Source organism: Chroicocephalus ridibundus, chromosome 3 (assembly GCF_963924245.1).
Source record: "Chroicocephalus ridibundus chromosome 3, bChrRid1.1, whole genome shotgun sequence".
In the NCBI taxonomy this organism is placed as follows: Eukaryota; Metazoa; Chordata; class Aves; order Charadriiformes; family Laridae; genus Chroicocephalus; species Chroicocephalus ridibundus.
In genome coordinates, this window is record NC_086286.1 from 9391061 (window position 1) to 9413764 (window position 22704).

Sequence of the window (22704 nt, forward strand, 5' to 3'; positions counted from 1 at the left end):
CTTAAGTCCTCTGCTTTCTGTTAGCAAGTATGGCTTTTTTGAGGGGGAAAGAAAAGGCAGTTTTTCGTAAATGCTTTTCTTGGAATTGTCAGTTGACTACTTTTTCATTTTAAACATTCTTCTCTCTTTCTCTGGAAGTCTTTGCAGCTAACCTTACTACTTCTTTCTTAGTTGTCTGGGGGATCTCCCTCCATTTATTTCTCTGCCTTTTATCCAAAACTTTGATATTAAATTTAAAGTTTTATGTGGCTAATATCAGTATCTTGTAACAACACCAGTTAGTGGTGTTAGTGAACAGTCAGCAAAACTGAGTTCAAAAGGACACCTCTTTGTCATGCTGGTGTCAAGGTTTTTTTATTTTTAAACAAAACTGAAATCTATTTTTTGTTGGTGGAGCTCATGTTTTAGCTGAATCCATAAGATAAAGTTTTAAGTATGAAAGTCTGTGCTAATGAAAGGAGAAGCTACAGGGTTGTTTGTGTGTGGTTTTGTGGTTGGTTTTTTTTGGTTTTTTGTTTTTTGGTTTTTTTAGGGAATATTGAATTTGCAAAAAGTCAAGGTAAAATTTGAGAATGTTTTTGGTTAAAAATAGGACTGCAACCGGAATAAATCACTTTGTGCATCACTTTGTTCATTTGTTTCTTAAATGCTTTTCCTTTCACTTCAGGGGAATGTTCGTATATATGGACATTGGAGTGTGTGCTACTGAGCAAAACTGATAACTTTCTTGTTAGGCACACGGTAGTCATGCGTTTGGTAATGCGTGGGTGTATATGTTTGAATACAATATTAGTATTTTACTGAATAAGATCACCTGAGCAAGGTTGAGTATGTCTATAAAGTTCTCTTTAAAAGCCATTGATGGGACTACTTCAGTAACTAATATAAAGTAGTACCATTCACAAATAGCAGATCTGCCTTTTTCTTAACTGTAATGCTGAGAGTAGGTTACTAACCTGCCTCCTTATGGATTTTGGCAGATAAAATTTAGAGTAAAGACTCTCTTCTCCTGGAGACTTAGTGTTCACACAGAATCACAGAAAGAGGTCATTTGGAGGTCTCATTCCTCTGTATTTCATGAAACAAAATCTGTCTTCTGATGGAAATAGTAATTGAGCAGTTTACCTTACTAATATTTTTTGTTGTTGTGATTTGTAAAAACTGAAGACTTGTTTACCTAGATTTTCTTTATATCTTTGGATGAAGCTTTGCTGTAGCGAAGGCCCACTTTGTAGGTCAAGAAAGGAGTTTTGGATATGCACCTTTACTTGAAAATAATCTTGCTTAAAGCTTGATAAATTCTGAATTTTTTTACTTGATTCTAGGAGTAGTGTACTACTTTGTTTCAATTACCTAATTTCTGCCATTGATGTGCAAATAGGAAAAGCCACCCTCAGTGATCTGTCCACCTCACACTTCTTTTACAAGTGAAGTTATCCCACTAAACATAGTACTTTATTAGAAAACTTTATTACATCTCTAAGCTGTTACCAGCGCTACCTCTTGAGCCATGGGTGGGAAGAGGCAGCTGGTTTTCTAGACTTCTCTGCAAGTTTTGGATGAAGTACCGTGCAGGTCCTTGTGGTATGCCTTTCAGCCTGGCAGTCTTGCTGTGTGCCAGGCAACGGTCTGATAGATGCAGCTGCATTTTTATTTTTTTTTTCCCCTTGTCTACAAAAGCACCCACAGAGTTCTGGTTCTAAAAGGTTTCTACCTCCCAACATCAGAGGTTAAGACTTTTCAATGTGAATGTCATTGCTGAAAAAAAGCACCATTCCTTTCACCATGTCATTGGAATTACGATTAGAAGGGAACGGGTGGTTCACATGCTCTCAGCAGTTATGCTGATGTGAGAGTTGCAGAGGTTCTACTCTGTTCTCCCTGCTTGCCTGGAGGTGTTATGCAGGGCCTAGAGCAGGAAAAAGTCCTTGTATCTTCATCCTTTCAGCAGGAAGAAATGCCATTCTGAGGTGGGCGGAGGGAAAGTGGGTGGTTCTCCTTGGCTGGTTAGGAAATACTGCTTTTATGTAATCACTTTTCACACTCCAGCTATGCGTGGAAAATAAAGTTTGGGTGTGGGCATAATATCCTTCCATTAAGAGGACCTGGGAATTCAGTGACTGGCATAGCTATTGTATGTTTTGGTGTTGAGTAAATGGAAGCCAAACCTGAGAAGGAGTTTCTGCATTGTTCTGTCTTAATGGAGCACTGAAAAAATCAGTGCCCATGTTCCTAAAACCAGTGTTCCTCACCAGAGGCCAAAACCTCTCTCTTCTGGGGTTGAGAAGTATTCAAAAGATTTTAAGTCTAGAATTTTTTGTAGAGATTGCTGCAAGTGTAATGCACCTTCAGGGGCTTGTTGTGTATTTTCCTCTTTGCCTCTTTTTCCCAGTGGGCTCTGTATTCTTTCTTTGCCCTTCTTTTATTTCCATGTTCTCAGCACCTCCACTCCATTGACTTGTTCTTGGTTTCCCTGTGAGACCCCTTTCTGTTGCACTGTCTGGGCTCTCTGTCTTCATGCTGCACAATCTGGTCTTGAGAGGGGAGAGAAACCATCATGGACCTGACCTCTGCTCCAAAGTGTAGACCCCTTCCAGCAAACAGACGTTATGCTGCTTTGGCACGACCTGGAGGAGGTGACAGCACGTGGTTTCAGGGCAGGTACAGGCTGAGAAGTAGTCTCTGTTACCACCTTCCTGGTGAACTGCCACATCACAGGTCCCTTGAGGGTTTGGACATGGTGTCTGTGTGCAGTGCTCCAAGGGGATCATGCCACATGTGGGTAAGAGATGAGGTGATAGATTGACACAGGCTCAGGCGTGGAGTTTGTGGACGCTACTGCTCCCTTTAACCAACGAGTGATTAGGTATTTCAGCAGGATCAGCATCCAGTACACATGTAGAGGGACACAGTTCTACATTTGTGGTCAGGTGTTGCTTGCTTGGTCCATCTAGGCATAATGTTGAGAGAAGAGGAGAGTGTGCTGCTGCTTGGTGCAAACCCTAAGGCTCGCTAGCCTAAAATCTAAAGTCCAACTGTAGCCCTAGATGTAGCAGGCACACTAGAAACTGAAGGAAAAACTTCTGATATTACTGCTAAAAGCCTAATTTTGAGGAAGACAGAGCCACTCTGGACTGATTAGTCCCAAGTGGCACTCTCACCGAAGCCCCTTGTTTTGCTCTCCAAACCAGGTGACTTGCTGACTTGTCTCATGGGGTGGTGGGCCCCTAGTGAGCAATCCTCTTGCAGAAGAGATCCCACTGAGCCAGAGCGTGCGGAGTCGAGCTTCTTCTGAAATAAAAGCCATACGTCATGTCAGCGTACAGATGAACGTTGCAGTTTTGTGACTTAGTGTCACATATTGATCAGTTGTTCTCCAGTGTGGTTTTTGGCCTTAAAAGCTTTTGCTGCCACTGGTTTAATGTGTTCGGAATTGAGGTTTCTCTCTGTGTGGTCCTTAATGGGAAAATGTAATTTCTAGAAAATGGAACAGAAATCCTTTTGGCCTGGCAGGACTTGAGGAAGCTTCTAAATACTGAGTCCTCCACTCCAACTTTATTACCAACTTTACCAACTTCATTTCTTATGTCTTGACATATTTTGTGGATTATAAACATCACTTGAAGATAGCAATGGTCTGCAAAAGAGAACCAAACCAACTGACTGTATATTGTGATGGGAAATGTTGGTTGTGAGGAGATTTGAATTTTGGAAAACTGCTGGTGGGATTAACTTGAGCAAGCCAGACAGGTCATGAGTATCTCGAAGTGGCATTGCTTTTGCAGAAAGTCATGGTTCAACAAAAATTACCTTAATGCTTTGCTTTACTGAATTATTATGTAAGTGCTGCCAGGTCTACCATATTTCTCATTTTTTGCCTTTTGTTTTTTAAAATCAATTGCTTCTATTTTTCTTTGCTTTTAATTTAAAAAAAAAAAAAAGTACATCTAGTCATTTTTGTCCAGGCAAATAGCAAAACTAAAGGTTGTTGATGTCTGTACTGTAAATTCAAAATTTAATTGAAATGCTTTAATATAATTTTTGCATTCTAGTACAACTGATGTAAATTGCAAATATTTTTTAACAGCCTTAATTTGAAACACTTATGCACTCCTCAGAATGAAATATATTTACCTTAACGTAACGCCAACAAGCCACAATGGACCTGGGAAAAATACTGCTGCTGACACAGAAATCCAGAGATGGACCGGTTTTGATTTGCCTGGTTCCTTAATGATGCCTGGTATTGGTGCTTCTAGGCTGTTTTTTCATTAAATGCTTCATGCAGCTTAGTAAAATGTCGCAGTTGTATGCTTTTACTTCAGATAATGTGCAACATGAAACTCTGGGATTGTCTGGCTTCTCACCATCATGCATTGGTGAAGGAGGGTGTCTTCCTTAGCTTGGGAGAAGGGTATTCTTTCTTAGATTTACTTAGTTCTCTGAGTGGAAATTGGAGAGCTGGGACTGTCTGGTGAAATATTAAGGTTAAAAAAAACCAACAAAAAACTACTCTGCAAAGCAAAATATGCCCCTTGGATCATGCCGAAGTAGGCTTTCAAAATAATGGCTTCGTTTGGAAGCTTGTTTACGTTATAACACAACAAAAATAGTAAAGACATAAAGCAAATAGTGCAGTCTGTTACCAATTTGATTGACGCAAATAGTGCAGTACTGTTACCAGTTTGATCAGTATCAGAATGCCTGATCAGTGCTCTGTTCGTGTGGAGTTTCTAAGCTTACTTTAATCACTTTAACTTTTCACAATTTTTCGTTGAGTCTCCTTATCGCTGCTGTTCTCGCACAAGTTAGTTGGCGTTAGGAGACCCTCTGGACAAAGTGAGCTGATTGACACTGACACACTGTCCTTAATGGCAGGTGTTCTTTCTGGTGCTGGAGACACTGTAGTTGCTCAGTACGCGTGGAAGTTTGAAGAATGAAAATAAAGAGCTGTGGTGTATCTTACCCTAAGACTGGTCCCTGGCTTGGAGCGTGCCTCAGTAAAGATCCCATTGTAAATAGAGAATTCTGGGCGTTCCCTCTCTCAAATTACCCGGCTTGTATTTAGTTCTGTGGTTCTCTGTGGGTGTAGATATTGGCTATGGATCTGTTTGATTGAGTGGGAACTGACTACTTGTGTGCTTTCTCCCCTCTTCAATCTAGCCTTTATTTCTGCTGAGGTTATTTATTTGTTTTTCAGATGAGACCCTTTTTGCTCTTCCCGCTACATCTGCGCCTCTGATGCACTCCTCTGCAGGCAAGTTCTTTCTGTTCACCTTTGTCTGAATACATCCTGCATTTCTGATCTGATCTCATTAACTCTTTCTGATTAGTCTGCCTTTACTAAAAGTCAGCATGGGTCCAAGAATAGCCTCTATTGCATTTTTCAGTTTTGACTTTTCAGTTGATCTATTCAAGATTTTAATATGCATTCATTTCTTTACATGGTAAACTGTTTTATAAACAAGCTACAGCCATCTGTGAATTCTTGGACCTTTGATCTAGGAGAGAAGTTATTAACAGGTTAACACATCAAAGCATAGTTGCTTTACTGATTTAGCAGAAAGATTTAATACATAGTAACTTTCTGCAGTAAAATTTGTACCTCTGTGATTTTTTTAGTGGTTTTTTGTTAGCTACGCTGTCCACCAAGTTCCCGTTTAAAAAAAATGTTAAAAAAAGACTTCTTACTGGCATGCACGTTTGTGCATGTGTTTATGCACAAGCATATACACAAACCCTCTCTCTGTCTCTCCTTGCCACCTGACCCTCCCTCTCTCACTTAGTTAATATGGCCTGCTATACTTGGATGCTCTGTACTTGTCTGGCATCTTCAGCTTTACTGTGATCTTTGCGCTGCATAAAGTTGCTGCTTCTCTAGCCTCTTGCGTACTTCTCTGCTAGAAGTGGTGAAATAGAATAGCATACTTTAACTGATACTTTGTTTTAATGGCTAATAGTATTTATGATAGAACTTGGAAGAACCTCTTAATAACTAACATCATGTGAGCCTGTCATGAAAGTTTGCTTTGACTTTAAGAGCACTTGCATTCTCTAACTTTCCTTTCTGTCCACGGTCACAGAAAAAGTTATGGACTTGCAGGAGCAGCCAGTTAGCACTAAGTCGCTTGGTCAAGAGGATTTTACTGCAGTCCCACTTGATACTGCTCCTTCTCTTCACTCCTTCTCTCCTATCTCAGCTGATTCCTTTAAAGAGCATTCAGCCTTTGATACGCTCTCAGATGGATTACCTGCAAGAGGCATTTACAAAGAAAATGCAAGTGAGGTTTATAAAGAGAGTATGGAAAAGGCAAGAAATCCATTTCTTGCGGAGGGAAATGAAAAAGACATTTCAGAAATTAAATACTCGGAACCTGCATTTGCTAAAGCAGAAGCAGCCATTTTATCTCAAGCTAAAAATGAAATGCAGCTAGAGGGCCCTAAAGAATTACCTAATCTGGAGAAAATGCCTGCAGAGCAGCTGAAAATATCTCCAGAAACTCCTCAAGATTCGTTTGAGAAAAACGAGGAAGATCTCTTTTATAACAAAGACAAATACGGAGGTGGTGATGATGGTGAAAAAGGAGCATTGAAAGAAGACCCTCTTAGGAGAGAAGAATATGCAGATTTTAAACCATTTGAGCCAATATGGGAAGTAAAAGGTGCTAGTCACGGACTGAGCAGCATGAGAGAGGATGCTGGAAGTAAGACAGATGCCAAACAAGAAAGCATTTTAGATGAGAAATATGCTGTAGATACGCTGGATGTGCATAAGGATTATGAAAGAGAGAGTGAAGGCAGTGCTGAAGATCTCTCTTTCCCAAGTACCCCAGAAGCTGTAAAAGAACCTTCGCAGAGTTACATCACTTGTACTAAATTTGAATCCTCTATAAGTCCTGATGGTAACAAAGTCAAATCTCTTTCTCCACTAGAGAAAGGCACTTCAGAAAATAGAACCGATGATGAGAAAAAAATTGCAGAAATGAAAGCTCAGACAAGCCCAGAACAAGGCGACTTTAGCACTGGAACAGTTGGCAAGCAGGAAGGCCAGGAAGTTGAGTATGCTAAAACAGAGAGTATATCAACAGTGCCATCTGACGCTGCAGCAAATATGCCTGAAGGTCTTACTCCTGATCTAGTACAAGAAGCATATGAAAGTGAAATGCATGATGCGGCGTGTACAAAACTTGCTTATGAAACAAAGATTGATTTAGTTCAAACCTCCGAGTCAGTACCAGAGACTCTGAAACCCGTGATGCAACTCTGTCCCTCATTTGAAGGGTCAGAAGCTGCTCCATCGCCAATATTGCCTGATATTGTTATGGAAGCCCCAGTGAGCACTGGGACTGCTGGTGCAGAAGCATCTGCTGTGCAGCTCGAAGCTTCCCCATTAGAAACATTTATTCCTACTGCTAATTATGAGAATGTAAAAGAAGAGGCTGAAAAACCTCCCTTATACCAAGAGGCTGCGAATGTACCACTGACACAAGCCCAAGAAGCAAAAGAGACGCTAGCATTTAAAAAACCTGATCATGAGAGTAGTGCCAGTCCTGAAGATATAGAGACTCCATATATATCTATTGCATGTGACTTAATTAAGGAAACAAAGGTCTCTGGTGAATCTGCTTCTCCATCCTTTACAGATGATTCAAAGATGCCGATAACAGAACGCATTTCTCAGGATGTGCCTGAACACAAGGAACTTGTTGAAAAACTGTCTCCGCAGTTTGGAAAATCGGACTTGTTTAATAGCCAGGTGATACCTGACTTTACTGAGAAAGTGAGTGAAGATCCATCCCTGATCTTAAAAAGTAAATCAACTGAGAATATTGTAACTGATGATGAACGTGAAGAACGACTGGTGGATTCACTAGCTGCCACAGGCAAGCCTTATCTGGAGTCTTTCCAACCTGAACTGGACTCTTCCAAAATTGTTGCTGCTGTGCCGTCTGAGCCAACACCTACAAAAATAGCCAAGGCAGAGAAGATTCCTCTTCAAATGGAAGAGCTGAAAGCTATGGCTTATTCAGCTGACGTATCTGTTGCTATGGAACCAAAACCAGGAGACAACAAAGCGCTCTCACCCATGGAGTCTTCCCCAGTCCCAATGGAAGAAGACTTTGTGATGTTAGCTCATCCTAAAACCGCTCCCGAGTTTGTGGCAGAAGCCACTGACAGAGAAGTAATGCACAAAGATGAAAGTGAAGAGATTGGTAAGGCGATCAAAGGTGAGAACAGGCAGCTGCCTTGCCCAGAGCTACCCTGTGATCTCTCTATAAAGAATGTAGAAGTAAAAGCTGAGGAAGATACTAATGCCTTGAAAAAGTCCTTGGAGGCTGTGGACAGAGAAGTGCCTGAAGTATCCATGATGTCCTTACCGGACACAGATACCTCACCTTTACCTGCTGAAAAAGAGATAGTCAGTCTAGTAAAACCAGAAACCTTTGAGAAGGAAGCTGAGCGAGAAGCTGCTTCTGTTAAAGAAAAGAAAAAACCTACTGCTGTATTTTCAGCAAAGCTGAATAAATCTTCAGGTAATCTGTGTATGCTGTTTTGCAGTTCAGTAATCTGCATAATTCTTTAGCTAAACTTAAGCATGTCATGACTTAATGCTTTTTAAGTCACTTTCTGTAAACTTCTCTATGTAGGCTGAGGGTAACAGAAAATGTTAGTGCCTGCACTTTTACCTTTTTGCATATTCTGATTGCTTTAGTGCGCTTTTTCTTTTTCTGTTTATCAGGAATGGTCTCACTGTCTCTAGTTTTCTCCTTCAGTTCTCCTGCTGGTGATCTGTTGATACAGAAATAAGTCAGTACTCACTACAGTCTCTTCTATGGTTGTCTACAGGCTGGGCATTAGGTGGCCTTCCAGACTTGCTCTTAGTAAGCCAAGGATGGTGTTTCAGTCTGCTGTGCGTACACGATTTGAAGAGGCATTTCGTTTCCACACACAGTTCAGATATCAGACTTTGACACTTCGGAAGATACCCTTGCTGCTGCAGTATGTACAACTTGTGTCTGGGATCTGGAAAAGACCTGGCGCATTTCTGCTCACATGAATTGCAGCTTGCACTAGATGAAGGCCAGGGTTTAAAATAAATAGTGCATGTGAGGGAGCTTAGTATTGAGGTTACTAGGAAAGTGGCCATTAAGAAGCTGAGTACCCTGTAGACATTAAAATTGGTTTGTACACAGCACAGATAATAACTTCCATTTTTCTTTTCAGGTGGGGCTTTCACTTCAGTGTTGTTTTTTTCTGGTAAGGTGTAGTTAAAGTTGTGGAAAGTTGAAGGAAGGTTAAGATCATTGTTGCGTTGCATTCTGTTCTCTAAACTGAACGCCTCATGAAGTTAATGCTCTTTGTAGACTAGAGGAATATTTTGCTTTTTAATATCGCAGCACTCTGCTGCTACTTAAGTCTTGCACCGGAGGCATTCCTGCTAAAAAACAGTGACTGCAGAAAGTGCAATTGCTCTGTTCTAAACAGAAAATCAAATGTTAGTTTGACTCAGCAGTAGTGTATTTGTGCAGTAGCTGCAGTCTGCAGTTCATAAAATACTACATCCCTAATGTATGTCTTCTACATTGAATGTGTTTTGGAATGGAATAACACGGGAGCGTCAGGGTGTTGGTGCAACTGAAATAGAGTTAGGAAAATAAGGTAGATGTAGTTTTTATGTTTAACTTTGCATGATAGTTGCCATTCCTCCTGTGCCACCTTTTCTAGCCATACAGGTAGGCAGAGAGGAGAGAGTTTCCCTTTTCCCTTGTATCGAAATTTCAGCGATACCTGCACTGTTAAAACTCTGTGTTTGTGGTCTATGAAGACTTTGCTCCTTGCACTCAGGCTTCCAGCATATAGTACTATCTAGAGAACAGCTGCTGTGTATTTTATACTTTATGTCAACGGGCTAATTGTTTAGAGATCACACTACTTTAAAAAACAAACAAACAAAAAACCCACAAAAACAAAAAGCCCAAAACATTGCACTTAGTATACTAGCTTTTTTGTTAGTTCTTTTAACAGGAAGCCTTTGCAGAGGTGTCTTTAATCATTGTATGGATGCAGCAGACTGGGGATGGCACATAGCTGCTTTGGGAAGAAAGACTCTTTCTTTGGGTCTGACAAGGACACAGCTGCTGCTGTCTGTGTGAAATTGCCGGAGAAGCTGCATGTGAAACCATTTGCCATAGCAGGAGAGGAGAGAGCTGAGCTGTGTCTTCGTTCTCCCGTGTAGTGTCACAGCGCTGGGCCCGGGCACAGATGTGCCTAGCACGGGTGTTAGTTGAGGGCAGGGAGCTGGGCAGGCGCGGGGCTGGGCTGGTGTACGGGGAACTGGGGCACCGTCCGCGCTGTTTCTGTCAGTGTTGTGCTCACTCTGTAAAGCAGTTGCAGTTTTACTTTTTGACATCCTGTGTTGCTTGGGAAGAAAGATACAGTTTTTTGCCTTACTCTGGAGGAGCACTTTCTTAAAGTCGAATAGATTGAGAATACTAACTCAAAAACATGGTCTGTTTTTTCTAGTTTGTTTCCGCTCCCCTCCCCCCCGCCAGTCTGTGCTATTTACTTTTTTTGCTCGCTTCTGCTGTATTATAGAATACAGAACTGGACTGCTGAGACCTGCCTGAAGAGTCTAATGTCAAGCCATGAACAAAATCGGTTGTCTGCTTTTAATACCACATCACTTCCGCACAATTTCATAGTAGCACCAAAGAACTAACAAATACTTGTCTTCCACGCTCTCAGAAAGGAGGGGTAATTCATCACAAGGCGAAGAAGTGGATCTGTGCATATGTTTGGCCTTCTAAGTCTACCTCTGTTGTGTGGGGTGTTTTCTGTCTTCCCGTCAGCAGAACTGAAATAGATTTTACTGTGCCTCAAGACTTCTGGAAATCAGCTGGTGTGATTGTATGACGGATGCTTGCTAAAACATTAATATGAACTGCCTTACTGCTACACTTAATTTGAGGTTCTTGAATGCTTACTTAACAGCGTTATTGTTTTGAAAGCTAACCTAAATGTGTACCTGAAAGTGTAACTTCCAACAGTCCTAGTGGACTGCAGGGAGCTAAGAGAAACTCTAAAGGGTTGTGGATATAGTTTTGTGGTTGGTTGGTTGTTTTGTTTGTTTTTTTTAAACTCCACCCCTCCAATAAAACAAATGTAAAGCTTTGAACAGCCTCCTGAGTAGAACGAGGTTTGTTTAATGCTGCATGGCAGACCCTTGGGTAACCTGTTTTGTTTTGTAATGAATGAGACCACAGGAACCTTGTACTTCATAGCTGTACAGGTTTTTAAAAAACAAATCAAAACCAATTCAAAACTGTAGTTAACTATTAAAAAAAAAAAAAAAAGCCTTTCCTTGCAAGATGCTCCTACTGATAACAACTTCAACAGCAAATACCACTTATTTTCCCCCCTGCAACACCAAAAATTGCTACTGTCCTGGATACAGAGATCCTTTGTTTTGGTATGTTTGGGGTTTTTTTTCCTTTTTCCTTCCATTTCTTACTGCATGCTGTATTTAGCTTCCTAGCAGATAACCCTTCTGCTTCACTGTCACCAGACTCTAAAATACACGTTTCTGATCTCCATAAAAATACTGCGTATTAAGATGTGACTTCAGAGTGGCTCTCTCCCGATTGTTTGGATGCTGTGCCACAGCCGCCGCGGCTCCAGCTCCTGCCAGCTTGTGCTGGTGAGGTGTGTGGACGTCGGGACAGCATAGCAGGGACGAAGGAGTCCTTTTTTAAGGCATGCCCATAAGAGGGCTTTGATGCCATCTAGTGTTTGTAAAGGAACTGTAACTCCAGCACACTGTGCTTTTCCAAAGATTGCGTCCCAGGTTTTGAGAAACTCTGAACTGTGGAAATTAGTTTAATATTCTTAGAATTGAAAACTAAATATCTGTATTGCATATCTTAGCCCTTCTGTTGTACAGGCTTTCTTCACTGATAACCCATTATTTACTTTTGGATAGAGATCATTAATTGTCACAAATAGGCTAGAAGACCATTCTTTCTTTCCATAAACACTTTTTTGATTGGTGGAACACAGGGGATTTTATATTATTAAATTAAAAATTCAAAATATATTGTGGAGACTCCCAAAATCTGAATCTCTGACCATGACAGAAAGTTGTGTGCCAAAACGTAACCACAGTGACAGTTTAAACCTCTCTGTATATTCACGTAGAGCCTTACAATAAGATTGAAACATGGCTTTGAGGTCTTGACTACCAAAGCAATCGGTTTCACAGGAAACCCCTGTTGCATGGCACTTTTGAACATCAGGCTCTGTAGACATTCATCTCAGATTAAATCTTATGGGGTTTATGGATCTCTTGTTTTCATAAATGCCACAGGGCACTCTGTAACTGAATTACAGAAAGGCAGCTAATTACTAATATGTTACATTCCCCAGATTTTCTTGAGGGAGCAAATTCAAAGGTGAAGTCCAGGTGGGAAATCCACTTTGAGAAGGTGTCTGAGCAGTTGTAGTGGTGAAGCTTTTCTTTTTTACTCCTGAATCATGGGTGCAGAAATAAAATACATCTTGTGATTCTGTAACAGCAAATCAGGTCATTACAGTTGTGTGAAACTTAAAAGAAGTTAGAAATGGTGCCTTACGCCAGCCCTGTACCCACTTGGTTCATTTCTGGTAGTTTTCCATATTTGTACTTAGTCAAGTAGAACTATTCAGCAGATGGGAAGTGTTTGCTTTGGTTTTGTTTGTTGTTTTTCACTGTTGGAAAAATACCTTGGAATACCTCTGGAGTTTGTTTCAGGAGCAGATTATTTGTAAAATAGAACTCAAAATCTCATTTTAATTTCATTTGATCATATTCTTAGATTCTTTGGTTGTTCAGGTCTTCCTTTCTGCTACCGGGTAAATAATAATAAATGGAGACTGCTGTTTCAGGCTGGAGAATTTGGGGAAGGGTAGGAGGAATTAGGAAAACAAACCAAAAAACCCAAAACCTTGAGTGAAATTTTTCTGAAGGAAAGACCTAGAGCTGCTGTATTTCATTAGAGCTCTCTTGTCACTCCTGTTGAGAGGCAAAGGCTGTTACCAGAGCAAGGCATTTGGGTAGTTACTTGCAGAGTGGCAGAATTTTGGAGAAAATGGAGCATTTGGGGTAAGTCATCAACTTTCCTAGAAGCACAGATAGGTGGCCAGCACTGAATGAGGCTTTGGGTGAGAGCAGAATTAGGTAGTCATCCAAAATGCTCTCCTGTGGGAAGTCAGGAACACTCTTCAGTACAAAAACGCTGTTGTTAGTCTGTCTGCTCAGGGTGATTCAACATCTACCTTGTGATTGAAGCACTCACCTGGCGGGCATGCAGCCCCTTCGAGCGTAAGTGCGGTAGAAAAACATATATAGAATCGATCGTCTGTTTTAGTTGTCTGAGTGATTTGATAATATCGTTTTGTAAGTAGCCTGTTAGTTGGATGGTTCTTGTTTAAATGTTGGTGTAGAAACAAGCATGCCATTTCCTTAATGGAACAATAAAGCTTACACAGAAGTTTGTTGATGGTGCTGCTACTCAGTTTATATGTAGAATAGCGTTACGTGGGTGTATCTTGCCTGAAATAACAAATGTGAGTACAGAGGGACAGAGACTTAATTTTAGGTATCATTTGCATGGAGCAGTAAGAGTGAATATTAAGTACGCAAAGAGGAGGATCTTGAGGACGGGGAGAAACTCCTGTGGAGGGAGTTAGTGGCTCATTTGAGGTGGGAGGATACGGACTGGTAATGCAGCCATTCTCACGGTCATCTTCTGGCTGCTGCCGATTTGCTGTGGCTGCGCACATGGCTACAACAAAATGTCTGTTTAGGCATTTTGCATAAATGTACTATTTTAAGTATGTAATATAAAAATATGAAGAAGAAATTAAGAGGCTTTACTTGTGTATCTTGTAGAAATTTAACAATTAGTGGAAAGAACCTTCTGAAAGCACCATGGTTTTATGCAGCCATCCAAACAAATGTAGGGGGAAAAACACAGATTTTGGTGGTTTCTAGCTGATCTTAAGAATTTCAGCTCAAAGTCAGAAACAGATTTTTAGACACGTTTTGTACTTTTTTTGGTCTAGTGTAGCTTCACAAATTTTCTTGCGCTATGATGTCTGAATATACATTTCCTAATTCCCTCCTATAGTATGTGTTTTGATTTACCAGTTGAAATTGTGATCGAAATGCACATCTTTATATAAGTTAAAAATACACGTAACTGGTTTGCTGTCAAACAAGGCTTTAAATTTATTTAGCAACTGAAGTAACAGACAGGGCTTTCTGGTAACTTTGTGGTAATCTTCCTCCACTTAAGATTGTATCTTGTAATGAAAACTAAAACTGTCCATTTAAGGACTAAATAAGGATCTCCATCCCAGCTGGTCTACAGCATTTTTGTGGAAATGTGCGAATTCTAGTTCTTTAGAAAATGGTGTTTCAAATTGTTCAGAGGTTTTGGAGCAGTGCTGGGGAGCTTTTAGCATTTTATGGTCAGCCCCAGATATTACAAAGAGATTCCAAATTAGAAGAGTAGTTGTTTTTTCAGCAGGGATGGAAAATAGAATGACAACATCGTTCTCACAGGTCTCTCAGATTTTGAGTTTCTAGTTTATGCTTGTCTCAGGTCCGTACAATACTTTCTCTGTGTAACTTTCTATATGTTAGTAGTGTAAGCTTTCAGGCTATTTTTATTTAAATGAAGGGAGCATTTAATTGTCAGGTCTGTAGGTGAAAACGTAGGATGCTGTTTGGTTGTAGGAATTAGGTAAAAGGAGAGAGAAGCGTTCTTCTCAAACCTCCATTAAGATGAATAAATATGGCTGAGGAGTTCGTAAGGACTAAATATAACAGCAAAAAAAAGACTCCTTCTGTTCTTCAGGAGCTTCTTGCTTTTGTTACAGGCACAGAAAGGGTCCTATTCTGTTTTCCTTCAAGCTTTTTTTTAAAGGGAGAGGTGTGTTACAAAGATGTCTCTCTTAGTCATCCAGACAGGCAGACGTTTGCTTAAAAAAAACGAGGGGAAGGCATACATCTAGGAGACTTATAGATACGTTTTTAACCGTTGTTTGAAAAGCAATCTGTTTAAAGCTTGTCTGGTGACCACTTTTAGCTCAGCTTTGCTATGAAAAGCTGCTTAGGGCAGTTTGGCTTTTGTTAGCGTTCGCTGAGCCTTGCTGCGCTGGCGTTCCCCAGGCGCTGCCGCTGCTGTGCGGGGAGAAGCCATCTCCCTTCGTGCCGGCGATTTTCCTTCTCTGCCTTGCGTTGTCTTTTCAGTTCTATTGGCAAGCAGTAAGAAGCAAATGGCTGCGGTGGCTGAGGACGGCACGTTAGCCTTGGTGCCGGAGCATTAGCAGGCGGGTTACAGCTCGCACTGCGTCAGTGGCGCTCCACACCCCGTGCCGTCAGCTGACTGGCCTCCTGCAGCACCAGTGCAGCAGCAGCAGACTGCAGACGCTGCCGGGGAAGCCCATGTTTCCCATCCTGGGCTATAGGTTTCTTCTCTTGCAGCTGTCCTCTTGGTATGCATAATTGATAATCACAGCTGGAGGGCAGATCGTTTGTGGAGAGATGGACAGTCAGCCGAGCAGTTGGAAGGATAAGGGTATTTGTTCTTTCACCTTTTTTCCTTTTTTTATTTTTTTATTTTTTTTTAATATAAAGCTAAAAATGCCGCGGGTTGTTCTTGGCAAATGGTGTTTGTAGCCTGTATTTGATTGTGAAATGTATCTGAAGATGTAAGATATCTATTTGTACTATATGCAAAATTGTAAAAGTTGTAGGTTAAAATGGGTAAATATGAGCAATGCAGAATAAAAAATTATTCATGTGGGTGAAATAGCCTGAGTGACACTGCAGATATTTTTCAGTGCTACAGAGCATATTAAAGAACAGCTTTTTTTGGTATGTACTGCACAAATATCAGCATAGTCCGAATATAGTTGATGTTCCTTTGAAATTCCAAGGTTATTAATAATTTAACAATACTAACCATTAACTTGAAAGAATGTAGTGTATGCAGTTTAATAATTTTATAAGGAGAAATCTCATGCAGACTACAGAAGGGTATTTTCTCCCCTCCCCTTCGGCATAGCATGTTTGGAGTCTACCTTTAATGTGTTTACTTCGTATTTTTCATAATTCTGTTGGATTCTAGGTAAAACTGTATCTGATTTTTGCAGAATTTACAGCCATAATATCAAATTGTTTCAGGTAAATAAGTAGCTAATCTTAAATTAGTGTGGTTCTGACCTTTGTTCCTGTAACCGCCAATAGGAGATCACCAGTGTAAATCTCTGTGGATCATTATATTAGTGCTCAGTGTGTAAGAGTTTAAGCCTTATTTGAATACGTAATCTTCAAACTTTTATCGGCAAGGCAAGCTTAAAAAAAATTTTAATCATTTCTGTATACTTAAATATTTTCTTAAAGGGCCCTGTCATTGGTAGTTGTGAAGTTTTCCTCTTTTTCTACAACTGTTGTTCAAAATCTGTGTTTTCCCACTTGGACAAAATTGCCAGCTGTCTAGAATCCACAGAACGCTCTACCAGAACCTGAATATGTAGCAAAAAAGCCCTGCAGGGCAAAAACTTTTCCCCTGCAAAACAAGGTTCTGAAAGTTCTCATCTTTCATTAAAGGACTGTAAAATACTAGGAAAAAATATTCTGCAGTGTTTAGTAATATGTTCTTGATGTGTAACTAGTTTAAATGTTCAACAGTCCATATATCAGGCCTGAAATTCTTGGTGTTGGGGGGGAAAAAAAAAAAAAGGGTGAGGTCAGAAGGTTTCTGTAAAAAAAAAAAAAAAAAAAAGAAAGGCAAGTTACCTTTGGGTATTCAGACCCAGTTTCCAGATTTTCTTTTACAACTTGACAAGCAGGGTTGGTGGGTGGTCTGTGCCTCACTGCAACTGAAAGCAGACATTTCCAAGTCTGGAATTCGAGGCCTTGAGCGTAATGGCATCTTTCTTGGTTTAAAATTAATGACTTGCCAATCACGAGCGTGCCCATATGGCGCACCTGAGGGGAATACGCTAACCGGTGCGAGGCATGCTGTTACAGCTGCGTGGAGGCCAGTAACGTGGGGTCTGTGCACTTGGCTTCTTTGCAAAATGTAGGCCTCGCTGGCGTGTAATGGAACTAGCCTCAAATGAACAAAGCAAACCTGAACCTGTCCTACGTGCGTGTTTTGTGCTGGTATAACTGCTTCATGCAGTGTTTTTAAATTCCCCCCTCCCCCTTTACTTTTACACAGTGGCATCCCCCTAGGTGGAGGAAGCTGATTTAGTGCCTGTTTCTCCTTCCAAGGAAGTCCCTACTGCCTGGAAGTTTAATTGCAATTTTACTTATAGAGATGGCATCTAATAGAAATTGGAAGCAGAACAAGAACAAGGTTTTCTGGGGTAGCAGAGGAGTCTGGTTCCTCTCCTTTTGCAGCTGTTCTTGAAGCCTGGTTTAGCGTGGTTTCTGGTAGCATTTGTTCATAACGAGAAGAAGATGCCTTGTTTCATGTGTTCTTCCTTTGTTAGGTCAGGCTGCAGTGGCACGGAAAATGATGGGTAAAGTTCAGGGACTGATTACACTATTCATCTTGCCCCAAAATAAATACAGAAGCAAATATTGCAACATGTTTCTTTCCATGCTAAAAAAAAAAAAAAAAACACAACACCCTTAAAAATAAAAGCAAGAATGAAATCTAAAACCAGAGAAGAACCAAAAGTATGGTTCATAGCTAGACTTTCCAACTAAAGCACTACTTTGTAATTAATATAATCCTAAACTTGGTTTTGGTCTGTGTGTTTCTTGTGCTACGGCCATAGTAGTTGGGGAACCAGCATAGTGAAAGTGGTATAACCTGTTGTATTGATTAATACCTGTGGTATCGATCATGTAGATAGGCAGGATGAAATAGGTTTATCCTGGGGATGGCATGATTTTTATTTTTAGCAGTTTTAAAGACAGAGCCCCATGGAGTAATTGGTACTAATATGTCTAACATTTACTTATGTAATTTTTAATAATTTCAATGAATTGTCAGGTTTTAATGGCTGAATAATGCTAGTGGTAGGATGAACACCACAGCTATACTCCCAGACTATCCCAGGATTATTTTTTTTTTCTTTTTTTTAATTAATGTGCTGAAAATCTGTCTGAATTCTGGTTCAGATTAGTTAAATGGTGCAAAAGGTTGCCTAGGCTTCTGCAGCCCTTGAGCTTTTTAGATGTTTATCGTGAGTAATCAGGGCTTTGGAATGGTTTTCCCAGTTCATACCTTGTGCACACATGCACGCATATATCATTAAGTAGAAATTAAAGAAAAATACTGCTTAGACTAATTAATAATTGTTAGGTAGTATTTGCAGGTTTGCAGGGGACAGTCTGGTAGTGCTGGAGTTAGTGTTCGTACTAGCGGGTACTCCGTGAAATCTGTATCGCTTTTTCTTGCTAGGGATTGTGGGGCAGATGTGCCACGTCTGCAACACATGTGATGTAGACTTGTTTTCTGACTTTTGGGATCCAGTTGGACAAGCCTGTCAGTCCCGCTGGACATGCCACTTCTTTGTAACATTGGTCCCTAGGACAGGGAAAGCTCTGTCGGCTGAAGTCAGCTCCATGTGCTTGGCACCACATGCGGCCATGCCATAACCCCCCAGTTCACCAGCCTGGGATTGTTTTGCTGTTGCTGACTTGCAGCAAGGCAGTCCAGGACCAAACTTGGGTTTCCAACATGTCTGATCAGGCTAAAAGGAGGCTTGAATTTAGTGGCCCAGTCTGTAACTGCTCCTGCTTAGGATGTCATCTGCGATTTTAAATGGTCATTCTGTTGTAGGAAATCCTGAAATGTCAAACCCCAGTCTACTAATGGTGTTTGCACTTTGACCACTTGATGAGTTGGTGGCTTCTCCTTGGGCCTGGTCTTGCTTCAGCTGTGGGTGCTCCACACCAGGCTCAACCGGGCTTTGAAAGTAAAGCCGCAGAGTCAGACCGTGTCTGCTCGATACTCTGTATGAAAAATCAGTGGAAGCCCCGAAGATCGCTGTCACATGTAAATGTGAACTTTATTTAGCATAACTGGAAAATGCCTCTCTAAACAGAAATTAACGGTAATTTGCCTGTTTGTCGCGTATTTGCTGGTCTAGAGTTAAATTTTCTTCACAGCAGCCTGTCTGGTGCTATGGTGGTAGTTGTTGCCGTGTGCTTTAGATGCATTTGAAAGCTGCCCATTCTCAACACTTCTGTTGCATTTCTGTATTAGTACAACGCTGGCTGTTCTTAAATTGGTCCCGACTTGTGCATCTTCACTATTTTTACTATTATTTGGATAATATAAAGAATTCCTGCTTATGTTTCAGATTACAGAAAGGTTCTAGTGTAATGGCCGTTGCTCATAACAACGTTTACAAATTGTATGCTGTTTGCATTTATTTTTTTTTTTTTAATCTTCTTCCCCTTTTACACAAGTCGCCTTTCTCTGGCGCTGAACACCCCCCCCCCCCTTTTTTTTTTTGTTTGTTTGTTTCTGAACGCTGGATAGAGAGCAGTTGTTCATCGTGAGCGCAATCCCCCGGCTCTCCCTCGGCAGCTGCATTCCAAGGACTCAGCTCAGGGGCAGCCATTGGCGGGGGCCGGCGGGATTTCATTTCGGCGGGCGATGGGGCGGAAGGCAGGCGGTTGCGTGGATCCGCTGACCTCTGACTGCCCTCGCAGGAAGTGAAAGGGCTCCGGGTAGTCAGCTGTGCCGAGGTCTGGGTGCATGCAGGCACACGCAAGATGGATGCCAAAATGGGTTAGTCCCTTTTTCTTGGTTTTCTTTAGTAGACGCGAATTGAAGTTGGTTGTAGATGCCGAGGCTTTTAATTTCTCAAAAAAGAGAGGGCTGCTTAGTTCAGCATTTCTTTTAAAAAGGATTATGAGGTTAGATATGTTAAACCACTTGTTTTTGCCATCAAAAAACAATATGAATCGTTCAGTTTTATGTTAAATGTCTGTGAAAGAAAGAAAAGACTTAAAAATACAGTGATAAACCTATCACGGCAGTTGCTTTAAAAGCAAAATGTAATTGGATGAGTTTTGCATGTAAGGCACAGATGCTAGCAGTACTATTTTTAGACGTGCCAAGTGACAGTTCGTGCTTACCAAATGTAGGCAGCTGTTCTTGCTTTAGAATAGGCCTGGAATACTTGCATTAAATGCATAGATTATGTAGAAAATAGAGCTTAAAATGGTTTCTATGAGGAAAGATACTGCTTGGTAGGGCTGTTACTGAGCATTGGTTGGGGTTTTTGTTTTTCTGTTTGTTTCTTGGTTTGGTTTTTGGATTTTGTTTTTTTTTTAAATCTGCTTGGAATATGTTCTGTGTAAGTTAAAGCCAGAAAGCTGCTTCTAGTAATGCTTTCAATATTTTCATCTACAGTAGCAAGAAATGCAAATACGAGTTTCTGATCAACTGGAGAATGTAAATCAATTTCATAGTGCATTCTCTTGGCCTGAAAATTACAATCAGGTTTTCGGTGACTTTATAACGTTGAATTTTCTTTCCTTGGAGGAATTTACAATGAAACCAGATACATATGTTAAGCTGAGGCTGATTTAGTAGCTTTCTAAATGGAGAGGAGACAGTGAGGAAGAATGCTTCATGCGCAGCTTTACTCTCATCTGGGAGGTCCTGGCTTGGGGATTTTTCTTACTGATTACTGAGAACAAAAGACTTGAAGGTGGGTCGATAGAGGCCATTTGGCGTTTGTGCTGTGCTATAATTCCAGCCATTTACCTTTGCTTCTCTGTTTTGGAAACTCATACAAATGAATTACTTATAGCAGGATTGAGGTGTAATGTGTCACTGCCTGTAATGAGTGATTTCCTACGAAGTGGTAAACCCGCTATCAGGGGAGATGCTTTAAAAGTGTGTTGCAGAGAAGGGAGTAACTCATTTACAGAACTAATGCTGTCTGCAAGTGGAGAGGAGTAAGGCTCATACTTACTGTGCCACATGATACGGGAGCAGCACCCAAATTCGAATATATGGATGCTCATATTGCAGCACTTAAAAATAAACATAGTTTCAGTATTTGAACCAAATACTCTGAAAGAAATAAGTTTTCAAGGTTTTCTTGCATCATTTAGCAGCACAAAATTCACCAACTTTTTTTTTTTTTTTTTTTTTTTTTTTTTGCAAGACTGCTTTTTACAGTCTCACCCAGGTGTTATGGTAACTTGCAGCTCAGTTCAGGTTTACAGTGATTTTTAGGTCAAGCTCACGGTTTCATTCGTAAGCTCCTTTTACATGCTAAACTTGCTAACATAAGGTGTACGGAGACACTAATAGACACTTTTGTGATTGGAAGCAAAGCCAAAGAAACGAAAGAAAACGTTGTTAAATTTAGGAGTTACAGCCTATACAAAAGGAATTCTATGATGACTTGATTTTTTTTTTTGTTGGTTGGTTGGTTTTTACAAATATTAAAGAAAAGTTTTCTTGCTTAGGGCTTGATTTGGTTGATAGGGCAAACAGAAGCACAGCTCTGTAACATGAAGAGACCAAAAGGAATAACAGGTCGACAGGGTGCATGGATAGGTTGGGCTGCAATTTGACGAGGACTTAAAATTGGTGCTGTTCTGAGAGCAGGAGTGTCACCTCCGTCGGTTGGCTACTCTATCTCTCAGCCCATATGTTTGTGGAGTCACATGGTGAACACAACTAGAATCTGATCTGGCTGTCTGCTTTGTTTTTATTTTATTTTGGGGGGGCAGTAGCTGTGAGCAGCGTACGGAAAACCAGGCTGGTTCTGTCTGTGGCCGTGCTGAGGAAAGGAGTGGGGCTGAGTGGTGGTGGAGGGGCGAGGCCATTTCTTTCAACAGCAGTTTTGGTTTATGACAAATTTAAGGTGTTTATGCAACTCTAACCTGGTTCTGTCTGTAGAGCCTCAGGAAACTTCTACTGATATATGAATTAAATATTTGGATAAAATATTTTGCATTATGAAAATGATGGCTTTAAGTTTCTGACCAGGGTTCTCATATTTCCAGTGCCTGCTGCTCAGTACGGTTTCCCTGTGGAAGTAATTGGGAAAGGACTTCAGCTTCTGAAACACTGAAATTGCACCATAGCCCCAGTGGCATTTTCATACCTACAAAGGGTTTTTCCAGACTTTGGCCTGTGGGGCTACTAAGTGTTTAATGTTGGTGCATTACCACATCTTCATCCTGTAAGAAATAATAGTCAAATACGATTTTTTAGATTTTCTTTTACAGTCATTCAGTGTAAGAATCTGTTCTGAATTGTGATAGGCTATTTTACAATTAAGTTTGGTCATGTTGAGGATGAGACAGGATTACTAAGCTTGTGGTGTAATAGTAATAATTTTTCTATAACTTATTTTGAGTTCAGTACGTAACAAGCAGTTTTGATGCAGAAGAGGAATTTGTTCTTGTGAAAACCTAATCAGCTGTGGAAGTAGAAATCACGAAGAGTGAGTTTTCTTGTGTCTCACCATGAAGTATAAAACTAGACTAGATGCCCCGGCCCAGTTCTGTACTCTGCAGTGGAGAAAGACATTTGACAGATTTCATGAGTTCAATAAGGTAATCAACTGGATGCAACAGCAGCTCTGCAATGGATGTACTAAGCCATTACTTAGGACTTGTGCAAGGCTGTAGTTTACTCAACAATGATGCTAAAAATGGCATAA

General features: G+C 40.6%; 1 protein-coding gene across 5 annotated transcripts in view; it reads left to right on the plus strand.

The window, feature by feature from the left end:
• RTN4 (reticulon 4) overlaps positions 1-22704 on the plus strand; it is a 50749-nt gene that overhangs the window by 11047 nt on the left and 16998 nt on the right. Inside the window, exons 2-3 of one of the 5 annotated variants that reach the window (XM_063327891.1) lie at positions 5201-5257; positions 6084-8534. The exons of 1 other annotated variant lie outside the window; for it this stretch is intronic. In XM_063327891.1, coding sequence (XP_063183961.1) covers positions 5201-5257; positions 6084-8534 — 2508 coding nt within the window. Of the gene's footprint in view, positions 1-5200; positions 5258-6083; positions 8535-15390; positions 15621-19648; positions 19803-22704 lie in introns of those variants that run through there. 3 more of the 5 variants (XM_063327892.1, XM_063327894.1, XM_063327895.1) reach the window with 3 other exon arrangements.